At 38.9% G+C, this 16,882-nt stretch overlaps 1 protein-coding gene and 1 long non-coding RNA gene across 8 annotated transcripts in view; one reads left to right on the forward strand and one right to left on the reverse strand.

The window, feature by feature from the left end:
- The window catches only part of MTOR (mechanistic target of rapamycin kinase), a 67,400-nt gene extending 50,749 nt beyond the window's left edge, over positions 1-16,651 (forward strand). For 5 of the 6 annotated variants that reach the window (XM_062593613.1, XM_062593615.1, XM_062593616.1 and 2 more), the window contains 22 exons: positions 853-968; positions 2,278-2,395; positions 3,159-3,365; positions 3,967-4,067; positions 4,340-4,436; positions 5,070-5,168; positions 5,746-5,868; positions 6,511-6,693; positions 7,345-7,479; positions 7,839-8,013; positions 8,245-8,380; positions 9,205-9,352; positions 10,060-10,182; positions 10,772-10,854; positions 12,101-12,173; positions 12,694-12,768; positions 13,363-13,498; positions 13,908-13,973; positions 14,681-14,761; positions 15,019-15,099; positions 15,206-15,311; positions 15,841-16,651. In XM_062593613.1, coding sequence (XP_062449597.1) covers positions 853-968; positions 2,278-2,395; positions 3,159-3,365; positions 3,967-4,067; positions 4,340-4,436; positions 5,070-5,168; positions 5,746-5,868; positions 6,511-6,693; positions 7,345-7,479; positions 7,839-8,013; positions 8,245-8,380; positions 9,205-9,352; positions 10,060-10,182; positions 10,772-10,854; positions 12,101-12,173; positions 12,694-12,768; positions 13,363-13,498; positions 13,908-13,973; positions 14,681-14,761; positions 15,019-15,099; positions 15,206-15,311; positions 15,841-15,856 — 2,478 coding nt within the window. In that variant the 3' untranslated portion in view covers positions 15,857-16,651. Of the gene's footprint in view, positions 1-852; positions 969-2,277; positions 2,396-3,158; positions 3,366-3,966; positions 4,068-4,339; positions 4,437-5,069; positions 5,169-5,745; positions 5,869-6,510; positions 6,694-7,344; positions 7,480-7,838; positions 8,014-8,244; positions 8,381-9,204; positions 9,353-10,059; positions 10,183-10,771; positions 10,855-12,100; positions 12,174-12,693; positions 12,769-13,362; positions 13,499-13,907; positions 13,974-14,680; positions 14,762-15,018; positions 15,100-15,205; positions 15,312-15,840 lie in introns of those variants that run through there. The other variant, XR_009960588.1, reaches the window with a different exon arrangement.
- Positions 590-16,879, reverse strand: LOC134150085 (uncharacterized). Of its 2 annotated transcripts, none has more exons than XR_009960590.1 (4): positions 16,653-16,879; positions 16,335-16,520; positions 14,852-14,905; positions 590-4,062 (listed from the first exon to the last, which is right to left on the reverse strand). It is a non-coding gene; the product is annotated as an uncharacterized LOC134150085 (long non-coding RNA). The 2 variants fall into 2 exon arrangements; XR_009960589.1 differs by lacking the exon at positions 590-4,062 and adding an exon at positions 11,121-11,726.
- Between the last annotated feature and the right edge of the window lie 3 nt (positions 16,880-16,882).

Genomic DNA, 16,882 nt, shown 5'->3' on the forward strand with positions numbered 1-16,882 from the left:
CAAGAAAATTTCAGAGAGTCTTCTCCCCAAATTTGGTGGTGCAAGTTGCTTTAGCATTACTGTCTGTGTAACCTACTGGCAAAGGAGCAATGTACAGTTGTACTTAAACAATATTAGGAGAAATCTAGATTTTCATTTGTTGAAACACCTCAAAGTTTACATCCCTTGGTGTGCATTGTAAGCCTAGACAAAGCTCAGGAGTTAGGAGGGAAGCTCAGGGAGCTGTGGGTTTTCAGTTAGTATTTTCTCAAATTGGTTTTCTCAAATGGTAGCTTATTATAGACGAGCTTCTAGGGGTCTGTGATCCTGTCTATTATGGTACTGACCTGGTCAGGGGCAGTTTGTAAATTATGAACATTTGTTAGATTGTTGGGATTGCTGGACTTCCTTCAATGTATATGTTCAATTGCAAGTCAAATCTCACTTTGTGTGAGCAGTACTGGGACCTTCTCTGCCGCTGAAGGTTTCTTCTCATACAATTTACCTTGCCGTTTTTCCAGAGCTGGGCTCTTGTGCATCAAAGCGCAATGTTACCTTGTGTTATGGTTGCTCATCTTTTTGACTACATGTATGACATGAAGCTGAGCCATCAAAGGATACATTTATTAATTCCTCAGTGTAGCAATTCAGTGTCCAGATTTATAAGGTGTTAATTTAAGAATCTCTAACCTCTTTATTTGGTGCTACAGAACAGGCCTATGACCTGATTTTAGAAGGATGTAAGCAGTTAAAAGGCTTTGAAAGAAAAGTATAGTTTTTACTTTCTGTGAAAATTTATTTCCACATTGTCTTCCTCTCTTGTGAAGTTATTTAACCCCCACAGTCCTTACCATTGTCATCGTCCAATTACAGATTGATGCTTTCCAGCACATGCAGCACTTCGTGCAGACAATGCAGCAACAGGCACAGCATGCTATTGCGACTGAAGACCAGCAGCACAAGCAGGAACTCCACAAGCTCATGGCACGGTCAGCATTTGGTCCTTGGAGACCCTTTACCTGTATGGAAACACTTGATGTCCTTCCTGGGGTTGCAGGGTCTGTGCAGATCAAGTATTTCAGACAAAACCTCCACTTTGGGAGGAACAGAATATTTCTCGTCTAGTTGGTAGAGAGCAGTTTGGTATTACATCGTTATCTATTTATGATTTCAGTAAATGTTATAGTGACAAATCATTGTAAACAAGCTTGTATTTGTCACTGGCAGCTGGTTGTTTTTTTCCTGCACTGTGGCTCATTGGCAGAAGGTAGAGCTCCCAGCATGACTATTCCTTTGGTTTTCAGGGGATCCACTCAGTAGGAAAAGAGCATTTCTATTATGCCTGGCGTATCTGTACTTGGCAGCTGGTGCCCTCAGTACAACAGCAGTGCCTCAGGCAATGGGTACCCAGCATGTGATAGTCTCTTAAAATATTGTTGCATTAAAAATACATCTAATAATCTCCATTTTCTTCCACATATTTCGAGGTGCCTTATTGATTCTGTCATCTCCCATTTAAATAAGAAATTGCACAGTGTTTATTGCTGAAGGGAGTTTTTAAAGAGAGCCATGCATCTCATTCTCTTTTATGAGACTGGGAACCTGGTAACAGCTATCATTTTTTTTTCCATAGTGACTATCTTGGAAGGCAGATTAGTGATGAGTTATGCATAAAATTTTTCTTGCACAAGGCTTGTTGGAAACAGCAAAATGTAGAAAGGACAGATGTGCAATTGTGGTATTTAAAACCTGCTGAGAGAGTGAAGTATTAGGCTTTTCACAGCCCCACCCTGCTGCAGTGAAAATGCTTTGTTTTTCTTTCCTCAGGGAGGGGATGACTTAATGAGGTTCTGGCTTGGCCCAAAAGCAGTTTTGCTGTGTTTCCACTGGCTGGTTGTCACAGTGTGTTTTCTCCAGAAGGCTAGTTCATATGGTGATAAGTATAGCTAGCCAGCACATGGGTTGTGTGCATTTTATCAGTCAAGTCCTTTTATGCCCCTGTTAACTTCTTAAATCCATTTTATAATAGATATAAAGGGGGAGCAAAGTTTGATCCCTACTCCATCCTCTAAAAGCGAAACCGTTAGCCAGTTTGCTTCTCACAGAATGTAGGCTTTTTGAACTTTTATCTGTTGAAGGTACCACGTATGCTGCCTGTCTGCAGAAGAGGCTTACAGAGGGTGTTTACCACACAGAATATCTTTCAGATTTTGCCTAAGAAGTCTGCCTCTCAGTCCAGAAATCTTAATTTTCATCCTACGTTCTCTCTGAGAGTCAATAATCCTTTTGCTTAACCAGGTGTTTCCTGAAACTGGGTGAGTGGCAGCTGAATCTCCAAGGCATCAATGAGAGCACAATCCCCAAAGTTTTGCAATACTACAGTGCTGCAACAGAGCATGACCGCAACTGGTACAAGGTCAGTAAGGAGAAGTTTAAGGCACAGTTGCAAGGAGATCAGTAATATGACCACACTCCATAATACAGGAAAGGAAGTTGTTGATAGGGAGATGGCCTGTAACTGCATTGTTACTGTGAGTAGGGTTAGAAACCAAGAAGGCAGCCCATAGCAATCATGACTGTTATTCAGAATTTTATCTGACCAGTATAAAGACCACAGATCAGTTGCTAGTCTTGTATTTGGGACTTTCTCTCCTGTCAGCTAACAATGAAGAAGAAAGGGTAATCTAAATAGAAACATTTTAACCTGTTTTTGCTAAGTGTATTGAACTAGGAAGAGTCTTGTCACTAACTCTCCAAAAAGCCTTTTACTTAAGGGTTCTAAATTAGTATTTGATGCTAGATCTTTTCTGGGGCAACCTTCTCCCTCATCTCATCCTCTTAAGCCTCCTCTAGTCCTTCTTCATTTTAAATTTTGAAAAATTAAGAAATGTGGGAATGCAGTGTGACATAAATTTTGCTACAGAGCTCTTTTGATGCCACAATATCCAACATGGAGTTGTTGGCCAAGTATTTGTCATGATGTTGTTCAAGTTAATAAGAAATTAAAACTACAGTTGATAGAGAGAACAAAGCATTGTGGTGTCTGCAGGGCATTAGTTGCTACCGTTATCCATGGACTTTGAGAAGTTGGGACTACATCTCTAATCATTAGACAGTACAGGTTGCAGAAAAGATTCATCTTTCCTCTGATTTTTGTTGAAGTTCTCTTCTTTTGGCAGGCCTGGCATGCATGGGCAGTGATGAACTTTGAAGCTGTGCTTCATTACAAACATCAGAACCAGGCCAGAGATGAGAAGAAGAAACTGCGTCATGCCAGTGGAGCCAGCATCACCAGTGCCAACACAGAGGGCAGCAACAGTGAAAGTGAGGCAGAAAGCACAGAGAACAGCCCTATCCCATCTCCAGTGCAGAAAAAAGTCACTGAGGTACCATTCTTCTCTGTTTAATTTGAGATCAGTACTTATTGCTCACTCTCAGGAAAAGGTTACGGTGAAGAACAAGCTACTACGTGTGTTTGAGATTTGGAAGTTGTCTGTATCTATGCTGGTAGCTTACAGCAAGAGTGAGGAGTTTCAGATTAACTTAGTCGTAAGACAAGAGGACTTAACTAATGAAAATGACCATAGATTAGCTGGGAACTAAGAGTAAAGTTATAGAGAGTTATCATAGGTGATACGATGTGCAGTAACAAATTTTCCTGTCTAAGCACTTCACAATAGAACACTTTCTCAGGAATCTGTCTTCTGCTTGCCAGCTCTGGAAGGATTGTAGCTTTTAGTCTTGCTTGCTGTCCCTGTTTTTTGCCAGTTGAAGCATGGTAAGACTTCTGTGTTCCTGCCAGGCTGAGAGATATGTGTACAGTCAAGCAAAATATGAAGTCTTACAAAGAACGTGAACAGAAGTCAATCATAGTGTGAATTAAATCTCTGTTTCTGCATAGTTCTCCCTCCTCCCCCTTACCTAGTTCAGGTTTCATATAAAGGATAGCCCTGTGTAGAGCTAATGCAGCAATTTTCATTCCAAAAGGATTTGTCCAAGACCCTCTTGATGTACACAGTCCCTGCTGTCCAAGGTTTCTTCCGATCCATATCTCTGTCTCGAGGAAACAACCTACAGGACACACTAAGGTATAAAATATAGCACATAGTAAATAAAATGTAGTTGATAAAGGGATGTGCTCTAAGTTCATGCTTTAAAGTGAGGTGTAACCCATTTCTATTCTCTTTTATTTTGTTGCTAAACTGAATGAATGCTAAATATTCGGTCCAAGGTAGTTTATGTTCCTATACTCTTATCCTGTGTTTCTTGGTTCTTGGAAAAAGTCTGTTGTTAATGGATGTGAAGATACTTGACTGGAATGTTTTGTTTTATTCCTGAATGTTTTTCTTCTTTTTTTCAGGGTCCTTACTCTGTGGTTTGACTATGGTCACTGGCCTGATGTAAATGAGGCTTTGGTTGAAGGAGTCAAGGCAATCCAAATAGATACTTGGCTGCAGGTAAGGAACACAGAGGTCTAGCACAGCTCCCAGTTCTACTTTCTCAAGGGAGCTTGGGAATCTGTAGTATCCATAATGATCCTTTGCCAAGTAATCCTCTGTAGGTGAGTGAGGAGAGCAGTGTATTAGCAGTACGATTTGTAACTTATTTAACAAACATCTTAAACAGAAACAGTAGTAGCACTCTTTCATGCATTTCTGCAATTTATGTGCCATTATTGCATATGAATGAGAGTGTAAAGATTTTAAAATTAGAGATGATATGTATACCACATAAAACATCACTTTGCTACTCTAATGTAATTCAGATTGTGAGTCTATTTCAAGATTACTTTGACAAATGAGTCTTGTAGAAATAGCTTAATTACTTTGAGGGTTACATCTTCCATTCAAGATGCAGAAGATCCTGTAGTGGTTTTGCATATTATGTGTGTCCTTTCACCCCCCTGGTCTGTGTTTCTGACACTCCTTGGAACTTTGCTAGGTTATCCTCTGACAATTTCAAAAATGAATTATGGGTCTTTCTGTCGTCTTTAGAGACTGTGAGGTCTCTAGCAGAGAGCAGAGCAGCTTGTGAGTTCCAAACATGAGATGACTAGGATATTTATTTTTCTTATTTATCCTTTCTATTAGGTTATCCCTCAGCTCATTGCAAGAATTGACACCCCTCGACCTTTAGTAGGACGTCTTATTCACCAGCTCCTCACGGATATTGGACGGTATCATCCCCAGGTAATCTTTGGCTTAGAGGTTGTCCATCAACTCCTAGACAATTAAGGCATTTCCTTTATGTTCTGTTTCACCTACCATACATGCGGTGTATGGTCACTGTCATTGCAGTGAAAGTTGTAGCAAGGGGAGATAGGGACTATTTCCTGCGAACAGGGCTGAGATAAAGAAAAGATGGACAGGAGGGTTAGGTGAGCCACGCAGTTTTCTACTAAGAAACTGGAGAGCAAAAATCACCTTTTTAAGTCTAAGCTCATTAACTGCTAAGAGGCAGCAACTACTTCACAGATATTTTATCTGAATTTCTTCCCATTATGGGGAAAATCACAGCAGGCTAGAGAGCTTTGTTGTTCCCATTTGACATCAGCTTTTAAAGTTATTTAGCTACTCAGCAAATGAAGATCTAATGACCTTTTCAGATTGTAATTCAAATAGCAAACTCGTGTCAGCTCTTTCAAGAAGCAGGCTTGCTTTCTCTTGTCCTGCCCTAAGACTGCCACTTATTAATATTTTGCTGGTCTTTCAATTTATGTAGCTTTCCTGCATGGTTCTAAAATGTTATTGTTTGATGTCACTGTAGGCTTTGATTTACCCTTTAACTGTGGCCTCTAAATCCACAACTACTGCACGTCACAATGCTGCAAATAAGATCTTGAAAAACATGTGTGAGCACAGTAACACGCTGGTGCAGCAGGCCATGATGGTGAGTTCTTGTCTACTGTAAGGTGTATTGCATTTCAGGGATGAAGTATCACAGGTATACTGAGATTGTGGTCTTCATAGACAACCCCCCCTCACTAACCTGGAAATGACTGATCAATGTTAATTTTTGTTGAAGTATAATTAATTATTTTGTATTCTTGTTTTCGAAAGACGTTATAGTACTACAGTATATAATTTTAAGAAAATCCTTTATATAAAAAGGAAATAACAGTCACTCAGTTGTAGCGTCCCCTTTGAATAAATTTAGGGAAGAACATTATTCCACAAAGAGAAATTTTTGCTTAATGAGAAGTGGAAACAAACCTTACCGTGCGTAACGTGGATAAAGTAATTCAATTGCTAAAGATTTTATGAATGAACGAAAAGTAATATTTTCAGGCCAAGTTATGCAAATATGTGTACAATTTCAAAGGCAACAAATAATGTGTGAAAAATCTGGTCAGGTTTTTGCAGAAAAATGTATACTGCAATTGGGGAAGTTTTTATAGCTCCCTCTAGTGGTCAGTAAGAAATATTTCATAATCTTTGAAGAAGGTAATTTTGCATTTTTATGTCAATAAAAATTACGTCAGTCATTGCATTTTTCTTTCAATATTTAATCTTTTTCCTGTCTTTAAAACAGGTGAGTGAAGAGCTAATCCGTGTAGCCATCCTATGGCATGAGATGTGGCATGAAGGTTTGGAAGAAGCGTCTCGTCTGTACTTTGGAGAAAGGAATGTGAAGGGAATGTTTGAGGTGCTGGAACCACTTCACGCAATGATGGAGCGTGGGCCTCAGACTTTAAAAGAGACATCCTTCAATCAGGTATTGGCAAATGGCTGAGAGCGAGACCTTCTCTTTGCTCTCAAAAGCAGGCAGGACAGCTGCCTTTCCCAGCTGTGTTCCAAGGAATTACAACCTAACACAAAGAGTGAAGCTCTTGGGACTAATTACATTTGCTGAGATTTCATTACCGATATTTGTCTCTGAATCTGTATACTTTTGGGTGACTTCAGTACTATATGAGCATAATAGTACACACAGCCCTAAAGTCTTATGTCAGCTACATGTCATGTGGGACCTGGAAAACACAAAACTGCTTTGCAGCAAGTCCACTTGCTTCACAGTAGCTACCAGCACAGATAGTAAAGATGGTATCTCTCAAGCTGGCAAAATGAATTCTTTTGAGTTGGCAAGTGTACTGTTAAAGGGTGATTCTATGCTTCCTGCTGTCTGTGATCATGAAGCCACTTTGTAATGTAGCCCAATAAACTCAGTGCAGGTCTTGGAGCCAGAAATTCCTGGACTCTTAATTGAGATGCTATAAAAATATGGAATCAAATACTTGTAATGCAATTTGAACATAGACCATCATGCTCTATGTAGATGTCAAGTGATCTCTGCCTGTTCCACTATTGTCTGTAGAAATGTGTGTGGTTTGTTATTTATTTTTTTTCTCTCTCTTTTCTTCCCTAGGCCTATGGCAGAGATCTAATGGAAGCTCAGGAATGGTGCAGGAAGTACATGAAATCAGGAAATGTCAAAGACCTGACGCAGGCTTGGGATCTGTATTACCATGTGTTCAGGCGTATCTCAAAGCAGCTGCCTCAGGTTGGGGGAGAAGTACAGTTCTGTTGTGGGTCTTACAGTGTAAGCTGTCAATACCCATTTCTATTTCATTTTCTGCTTATTTAAAATATTCAAATTTGGTGTTCTGGAAATACCTGCTTATGATTTATTCAGAAGCTCAGATTGTTGTGTTATAAATTATTGCATTTCAAAATGCTTAAACCAACTACCACTAAAATCTGAATCTGCACTTTGTTTGAGGTGCACTTCCTGCAAGCAGGTGAAGTATTGACGGCTGACTGTGAACTGTCTTAGGCCCCTTCTACAGTATGAACGCCTCAGATATTTCGGTGAGATTTAACTGAAATGCTGGGGGGCTATGTTTCTTTTGCTGTTGATAGCTCACTTCTTTGGAACTACAATATGTGTCACCAAAACTCTTAATGTGCCGAGATCTGGAACTGGCAGTACCAGGCACCTACGATCCCAACCAGCCCATCATCCGCATTCAGTCCATTGCACCCTCACTGCAGGTCATCACCTCCAAGCAGCGGCCCAGGAAATTAACGTTAATGGGTAAAAGATGCCAGTTTTCACTTTGCTATTCTAGTACTTAAACAGTTCTTGCTTTTAGCTCAAACTGCATATTTATGAGGTAAAACTTCTCCAACTTTTCTTTTGCAATAAAGCATTTTTATGATAGTCCATTTAGTCTGACTGCTGTGCTTTCTGATTCTTGAATGTCTGTATATTTACTTATCTGTAGTTCAGCAGGCACGAATTTTCTTCCTTTAAATTCTTTTGCAGGAAGCAATGGGCATGAGTTTGTATTCCTTCTTAAAGGTCATGAGGACCTTCGCCAAGATGAAAGAGTGATGCAGCTTTTTGGATTGGTTAACACTCTGCTAGCAAATGATCCAACTTCTCTTCGTAAAAACCTCAGGTATGTGGGACTGATGTAATCATTGAACCTGCTTGTGCAAAAATGATGAAATGATGTTCTATGTTGATGTGGCTTCTGAGTAACCCTCAGCACAACCAGCTGGTTTGTGAGGAATAGGAGCATCTTGGCACAAAGGGTGTTTTGTTTTTGTGTTTTTTGTTTTTTAAGAAAAACAAAACCTCTTCAGGATACATTTCATTTATATCTGAGTATCATGAATGCTTTTTTTTTTTTTTTTTTTTTTTTTTAATTCAAGTCCCATGTAATGAATTGTCATAGTCTTTGAGAACTTCTATTTTTAAGGTAGTTCATGTACTGGCCTAAGAGCCTGACAACCAACCATATTAACAGTCTTCCTGGCTTACTGGCCCTAGCAGCTGCTGCACTGACGTTGTACCATAGATGATAATCCTCCTTTCAGGAGGTGCATATTCTGTGAAATCGTGACTTCTTGTCAAGGATTTCTTATTATGGTCCCAATATAGTCACATGATGAATAGTCTGTGTACGATGTGTTTCAAGCACAAATACATCAAATGCCTTGCGCAAATTATAAATCATTGCGGGTGACCTAACGAGCATCTTCTAAAAGCAGTCTTTCAGTGAACACTGCATAAGCTTCAAGAATATGTCCTTAAGAGTATCTGATGACAGTCTATCCAGATGGATGTTCCTGCTCTATTTGAAGAAAAGGAAAACAAGGCAACTGCTGAAAAGACTATTTGGATCAGATTCAGATTTTAGTGGTAGTTGGTTTAAGCATTTTGAGACGTAATAATTTATAACACAACAATTTGAGCTCTGATTCTCCATTTTTCTTGTAGCATCCAGAGATATGCTGTTATTCCACTGTCTACAAATTCAGGCTTGATTGGTTGGGTCCCCCACTGTGACACACTGCATGCACTCATCCGAGATTACAGAGAGAAGAAAAAGATCCTGCTCAATATAGAACATCGCATCATGCTGAGGGTAAAGGGCAAAGCTTGCAGAATTTTTTTACTATAACCTTTTAGCACTCCAGTGCTTACTGAAGAACAGTGGTGCACAGGCTCTTCTCCCTTTACCTATTTTCTGATGATTATTGGTACCAGTAATAAATAGAAGAGCATTAGATGAAGATTCTAAAGTACTACAAAAGGATAAAATTGGACATAAGTTTTTGTTTCTCCTTTCCTATTTTAGCATTGGCCACAAATTGTTACTATCTGGTAACTAAAATGTGTTTGGAGTTTTGCATGAATATAGTTTGCATCATACAAGGTGTCGTGCTGCTGGCATTTACAAACATGTCTAAGCAGCAAGGCCAAAAATTGGACAGACTGAAGAAACTGAATACCACTAGAAAATTTGGAATTCCCTGGCAATAAGGAAAGGGTGTGCCAACTCAGACTTGTTTGGAAACTGTCTTCAGAACATATTTACCTCAGCAGTATTTTAATTACGTATGCCAATGAAATATTCTGTGGATGCTGAATCATTTGCTATCACATTTCAAATGAATTCCTCACTGCTGACTAGTAATCTTTATGCATTTGTTGGGAACATACTATCAGTCTGCAAATAATAATTTCATACCAAATTTATCGTTAAATTATTTGCAATTATTGTGTTTCTCATATTACAACCAGGGATTATAGGAGGGTTTTTAGCTGATGAGTTTCACTTCTCAATTATAGATGGCTCCAGATTACGACCACCTGACCTTGATGCAGAAAGTAGAAGTATTTGAACATGCTGTCAATAACACAGCTGGCGATGACCTTGCCAAACTGCTCTGGTTGAAAAGTCCAAGCTCAGAGGTGAGTTTGAAACATGTAATGGCTTATGTTTGGCAATCAGCATAATGTGCAACTACCTTCTATGTAGAATGTGGGAGAGGTGGGTGAACTGCACGTTACAAACTCCAAATTAATCCTTGAAGCATACATATCCACCAAGGAGCCCTAAAGGACTTAGATCACATTGGATGCCGGAGTGCACTTCATGGCACAAGATCATTGTGCATGGGGAGAGATGAACAGGATCTTAAATATGTTTGCAGCAATGGGTGTGCTGAGCTATTGACATCAGTCAATACAATACAATGGGAAGAAGAGTGCATCTGAAATCACTCCCTCTTAATAGCTTAGGCACCTAATTCTAGGGTTGTTTGATTCCCCTTAGGCTATAGTATGTGTTGAGCTAAATGTGTAACAGTTTGGCTTCATGCAAAACCCAGTTAGTTATAATATAATTTAAAATAGAAACTGAAACATGAAATGTCTTTCTGGCTTTGTTGCAGGTACCCTTCTGTGTATTTTGGGGAATTGTTCTTAAGAAACAAAGAGGTTAAGCAAGCCAACTCTTCCCTGCTTGCTTTACTTTTTTCTATTTTATCTTCACTTGTAGGTGTGGTTTGACAGAAGAACTAATTACACTCGCTCACTAGCTGTAATGTCAATGGTTGGGTACATTCTGGGCCTTGGGGACAGGTAAGTGGAATTCAGGAATTCTCTTTTGAATACAAGCAGAGACTGAATACCTATGAGTTCATTCCTTGGATTTGTTCTTATTCAACTTCTATTGTGGATGTTGCTGAGTTGTAATGATACCATCTTAGGTCTTTCAGGACCTAACTACGCCACCATTATTTTCACCACTGCATATAGGGTTTATGTGTCTTGTACATTTTGAGCACAAATAAGAGTTTCTTCTATTTTGGAATTAATATACACAAAATTAGGTCAAGAACCACAAGTTATAATTGAAGGCTTTTAAAAAGAAATCCAGCAAGCATTGCATGGCAGAGGTCCTTTTGTTTCTTCCTCCAAATGTGTTAAAAAAACACTTTTCCAGACTTTTTTTGCCTGATGGATATTTATTCTGTGAGGCAAGAAACCCTAGTGCCATGTTTCTTCATAGCATTTGTCGCAGACATGTGAAGTCTCCATAAATACTGCCCAAACACTAGTCTAGATGCATGACTAATGAAGGTTTTAAATATTGTTTAATACAATGCATTTTCTGATCTGCTATGCAGACATGTTCTGGAGGGAAGTAGGCATCATAAATGAGATGGAGTGAATAATGAAGAAATGGTAAAATGAACAAGGCGTTTTTTTTGTATATGGTTTATTGTCAAGAGAACTTCATAACTTCTAAAATTCTTATGAAGATCTCAAATGTTTTCATAATAGCAGCTTTTTATTCCTAAATGTAAAGGTTTTTATAATGAAAGTATAAGCCTTTGAATATTGAATTGTATCAAAATTGGACCAAGTCAGCATGAATAATGATATCCTAGTTTCTTCTACTCAAAGTTGATTCTCTTCTGTTCTGGTAATCCAGTTTTGCAGTACTTCACCTGTAACATAATTCACTATGTTTTTCTATATCGGAAAAAATAAGAAACATAAAACAAATAGAAAATTTTATTCTAACTGAAAAAAGAAATGTTCAAATCCAAGAAATGTACTAATGGCTCTGATTCAGTTGATTGTCTTCCAAGACGAGAAACATCTCTAGTAACTCCTGATAGGTAATTACAAAAATAATGTGATAGATGCACTGTCAGGAAGCTGTTCTGTTCATCTTGAGACTGAAGATCTTGGACAGGCATGCTGTCACTGCTTGTTCTTGTTCATGAAGATAAATATCATTTCAGACTAGACCTGTGATTCAATTTATGTTTTTCTAATGATCTGTCACTCTGGCTTTTCTCCTACTCCTTCATCAAAGACACCCTTCCAATCTGATGTTAGACAGACTGAGCGGAAAGATCCTACATATTGACTTTGGGGATTGTTTTGAGGTAAATTTTTGTGTTTGGATGTATATTTCTGCAATATTTCACATCATCTGGTGCAACAGAAATCAATCTACAAGCCAGGACAAACTGATGTTGGAATGTGATCCTGAGCAAGCCTTTTGGCTCTTTTTGGGGCTTCACTTTGCCTAGAGACAAAATCAAATTAGTATGTACTTTATCTCAGAGGAGTGTCATGGGGATTAGTTAACTACTATGGGGCAAGCAAAGAAGTGCTAACATCGCTTTTCTGTACAATTTCTTAGAGCAATCTAAGCTGCTGATAGTGTCAAGTAACATAGGCTGCCTACCAGCATGAGCACAGGATTGAATTTGCCTTGTGTTACCAAGTCAATTATCCAGCTTCTCCTAAAAGCTACTGAAAACTGAGGAACATACATCTGGGACATATTTCATATTTGTATTTACAACCTTTGAGGTTGTAGCAAAAAAAGCCCAGTGCTTATAAATTCTTAAATAATAAGTTAACTATTAATTTAATAATCATCTACCATTGTGTGTTTAGGTTGCAATGACGAGAGAAAAGTTCCCGGAGAAGATTCCATTTAGGTTAACAAGGATGCTGACAAATGCTATGGAGGTTAAGTATCCCCTCTTTGACATGAAGGGAATTGTTCCTGGAGAAAATGGCATTGATTTTTTTTTTTTTTTTTTTCCTGTACTTTCTGTTGTGGTTGGATCTCCCCATTTCTGCAAGAAGCAGAGATCTTAATATTTCAGCTTTATTTTCTGTGAATTAAAATATCCCCTGTCATTTTTACAGTACATTACTGTGAAAAGCCACATTGCAGTGATGAGGAGGGGGAAAAAACCACATTGCAGTGATCGAGGGGGAAAACCCACACCATTGAAATTTCTCCAATTTCTCAGGCCTTCCATAGTTTCCTCATTTTAAATGATGGTTTGCATCAACCAAACACAAACCATAGCATGGTACTTTACAGTGATCTATTTGATGTCACATCCACATTACTCCAATCAGTACATCAGTAAATCAGAAGGAAGGAGCCTCTTAAATTGTAATGAACCTCTGTCTTGTTCTCCTAATAAATAGAGCATAGTGGAAGTGAATTCCAGTTCAAAGCACAAGCCATTTCCTGCTCCCTGAATGTTAGAGTTGAAGCTGCAAAGTGAAAGAAACAGTGTGATTGATTCACTTCTTTCTCTTCTGAAGGTGACGGGCCTAGATGGTAATTACAGAATCACCTGTCACACTGTGATGGAGGTCCTGCGCGAGCATAAGGACAGTGTCATGGCTGTGCTAGAAGCCTTTGTATATGATCCCTTATTGAACTGGAGGCTGATGGACAGTAAGTTGTCAGATAAAGCAGTGATAGCAGGAGAGTTGTCAGTCAGATTAAAATTGTATTTGTGTAAGAAATGCAAAGGCCTGGAATCGATCGCCTATTTAAGGTCAGTCTGTTTAAATTGTAGATTTGCAAGCACTGATTGTGCAAACATCATGTTTTAGGAATCACAATATGAAGTTACTACAGTGGTTAAAACCTTTTTGCTCTTAAATACAGACATTGAACTAAAACTATGAACCAAGTCTTTTGGATTGTTTTAGTATTAGCTATCATCTAGAGATAAAAAGCTGTTTCATGTGAAATAAAATTTGGAGAAAGAATAAGATGGTCAAACCTGTATTGTTTGTGAATATTGCTATGAAATACTGAACCTCCAGCTCAGTCTTTTCAAATCTTTATTTTCTTGCAGCAAATACGAAAGGCAATAAGCGCTCACGAACGAGAACAGACTCCTACTCAGCTAGTCAGTCAGTAGGTGAGTATAAAAGATGGTGTATTTCATGAATATTTGCATTTATTTAGCACTGTATGAAACTGGTAAAAATATTTTTGGTCTTTTTTCCTCCTTAAAAAATATACAGAGATGCAGTTTATTGTTATTAGGTTTTAAGACTCAGTGTCTAACTCTAAGTAGTAAGTTCATACTTCATCTCAAAAAACAGATGTGCCTTTACAGTACAGTTACACTAATACTCTTTTGGAGCACATACAAACTGGTATAATCCAAAGAATAAATGATATGTGATAGTTATTTCCTGAGCTAATAAATATTAGTATGCAAAATCTAGCAATTAGTCACCTGGATGAGTGTTAAGAGCATTACATTGAACCTTAACTGTTTGCTGTTGGACGGAAGAATAGTGACTGTTTCATATGGGAGTTCAGTAAATTGACATACTTATTTGATTGTTATTTTAGGTTAACTGTACATCTTTTCAAAACACCTTTCAGTTACATTTTTGCACAAAATGTTCCTGAAGGTTGGATCAGGCCTTTCAGTATGTCAGCAAGAAAAAAAACCATTCACTCCCATTCCATTAGTGGTAAAGACATGCAGTATACTTTGTGACAGTTGAATATGCTTTTCAAAGGAGCAGATTAACAGCTCTGTTTGTGTTATCAACGGAATGTTACTTTACCTGCCTTTCAGTTTCACCTTATGTTGCTGTGTTTTTTCAATAGAAATGTTGGATAGTGTGGAACTGGGTGAGACAGCCCATAAGAAAACTGGGACCACAGTGCCTGAATCCATCCACTCCTTCAGTAAGTTTCTTTATGAATCACATCAGTTTTATACCGATGCAGAAGTTGTTTTTAGATCAGAAAGCCTCATCATGATGGAGATAGAATTACCTGAGATCAATTCCTTGTCAGCATAAATAAGAAATGTAGTGTGCACGCTCTCAGCTGCAAAAAAAAAAAAAAAAAAAAAAAAGACAGAAATCATATTGGTTTGGGGGAGTGAAATGTTTTTATTTTTCAGATGAAGTCTTAATTCTTTTCTTACTTCTGTCTTTTAGTAGGAGATGGTCTAGTGAAGCCAGAAGCTCTGAATAAGAAGGCAATTCAAATTATCAACAGGGTTCGAGATAAACTCACTGGTGAGCATGTTTTTATATTTATATAAAATAAATATAAAATTTGATGAGCACTATGTTGGTTGACTTGTAACTTCCTTTAATGTTTTTTCTTCCTTTAATCTTAAAGGTCGAGACTTCTCTCATGATGAAACTCTGGATGTACCCACACAAGTAGAATTGCTCATTAAGCAAGCTACTTCTCATGAGAATCTCTGCCAGTGCTACATTGGATGGTGAGTTTGTCATGAAGCTAACCTTGCAAAATTCTGGAATTAATAATCTGAGCAGGGAACAGCTAAGGAAAATGTCGCTTCTGGTGTATGCAGCTACGTATGTGAGCCTTACCAAATGTTGCATCTGCTCTGGTAGATTTTGCAGGCCTGTGACAGGGCTCCTTACTGTAAGCAAGTAAGTTGGTATAGGTTCAAATGTTTAAGTATTTGCAATAAGGTGTTCTAGGTGTGTGTCCATCACTGATTTTGGTTACAGTGAGGAACTATTCATTCTAAAGTAAACATAGAAGCATCTGTCATTTTGAGACTTAGCTAACTTGGGATGATGTTTAAGGAAATAGATCTTTTGGGTGTTTTTAAGCATTACTTGTGTTAACTAGAAAGAAGCATGGGGATTGCCAATCAACATTTCCTATGCTAAATATTTTAAAAGGTGCTTTGGCAGTATGGGAATTTCAGTCCTCCTCAGCATTGTCTTTGTAAAAGTATATGCAAGACAGCACTACTACAATATCTTTGTTTTCTTTAGGTGTCCTTTCTGGTAACAGAAGATTCCAAAGTATCTACAGCCTTTTATTCTGGAGGCTTTTGCACTCCAAACTTACTCTTCTACAAACACAAACAGAAAGTTGGACTGAAATACAGCCTTTGTCAAATATTTTGAATTGTAAATGAAAAGAGTTATTGTATATTAAAGTTGGTTTAAGCCAATTTATAGCTGCTGTTGGAAAAACACAAGCTGTCCAAAACACAACGCTTGATTTGGGTTTCCGGGACAGTGAAGACTGATTGTATTACAGATGTCTATGGTTCCACTTGGTCTTTGGAGAACTGGTGATCCATTGAAAATAACTATACGGGTTTTGACTTACTTTGCAATGTTACTGAACTAAGTCATTTGCAGATTAATTATTGCCCTGATCAGTCCTGCAGGTGTGGCTGCAGTGACCTCGATGCACTTGTGAATGAGGCTTTCTTTAAGTTTGGGGATGAGCTGGAAATAGAGGAAAAGAAGAATCTTACCATCCTGTTACATTGTTTTCAAACTGGATTCTTGCCTGGAACGTGAAAACCGTACTTTGGCGGAGGGGTCGCCTTTCAGCCTGGATCAGGGTATCGAAGCCGAGCGCAGTACGGTGCCTCTGTGTGGACGCCGGGCACCACTGAACTACGCTTGGGAGCTTCCCGCGGGGCCTGGACTGAAAAGCACTATTGGGAAATAACGAGAGAACAGGTAACGCTCAGCCTAAGGGGCAGAAACTAAGGGTTATTAAATACGAGGGTGGAGATAAGGCTATGATTTATGAATAAAACATATTAAAAGCAAAATGCACAACATACCACGAGGCGTAGCCGTGTCTAGATGCCATGTCGTCTTTGAATATTTTTGTGCCAATAAACTACCCCAGGACGTTGCGCACCTCGCCTGCAGCTCTGGGGCACAGAGAGGGCGGCGCGGCCCCGCCCCAGGCACCTGGCGCGGTAAGGAAGGCGCCTCCCCACGCGCGGGGCCGCTCCCCACGCGCGGGGTGGGGGTGCGGCTCCCGCAGGCGCCGCCAGCCGCGCGGGGC

This window comes from Rhea pennata, chromosome 22, assembly GCF_028389875.1.
Source record: "Rhea pennata isolate bPtePen1 chromosome 22, bPtePen1.pri, whole genome shotgun sequence".
Classification (NCBI taxonomy): domain Eukaryota; kingdom Metazoa; phylum Chordata; class Aves; order Rheiformes; family Rheidae; genus Rhea; species Rhea pennata.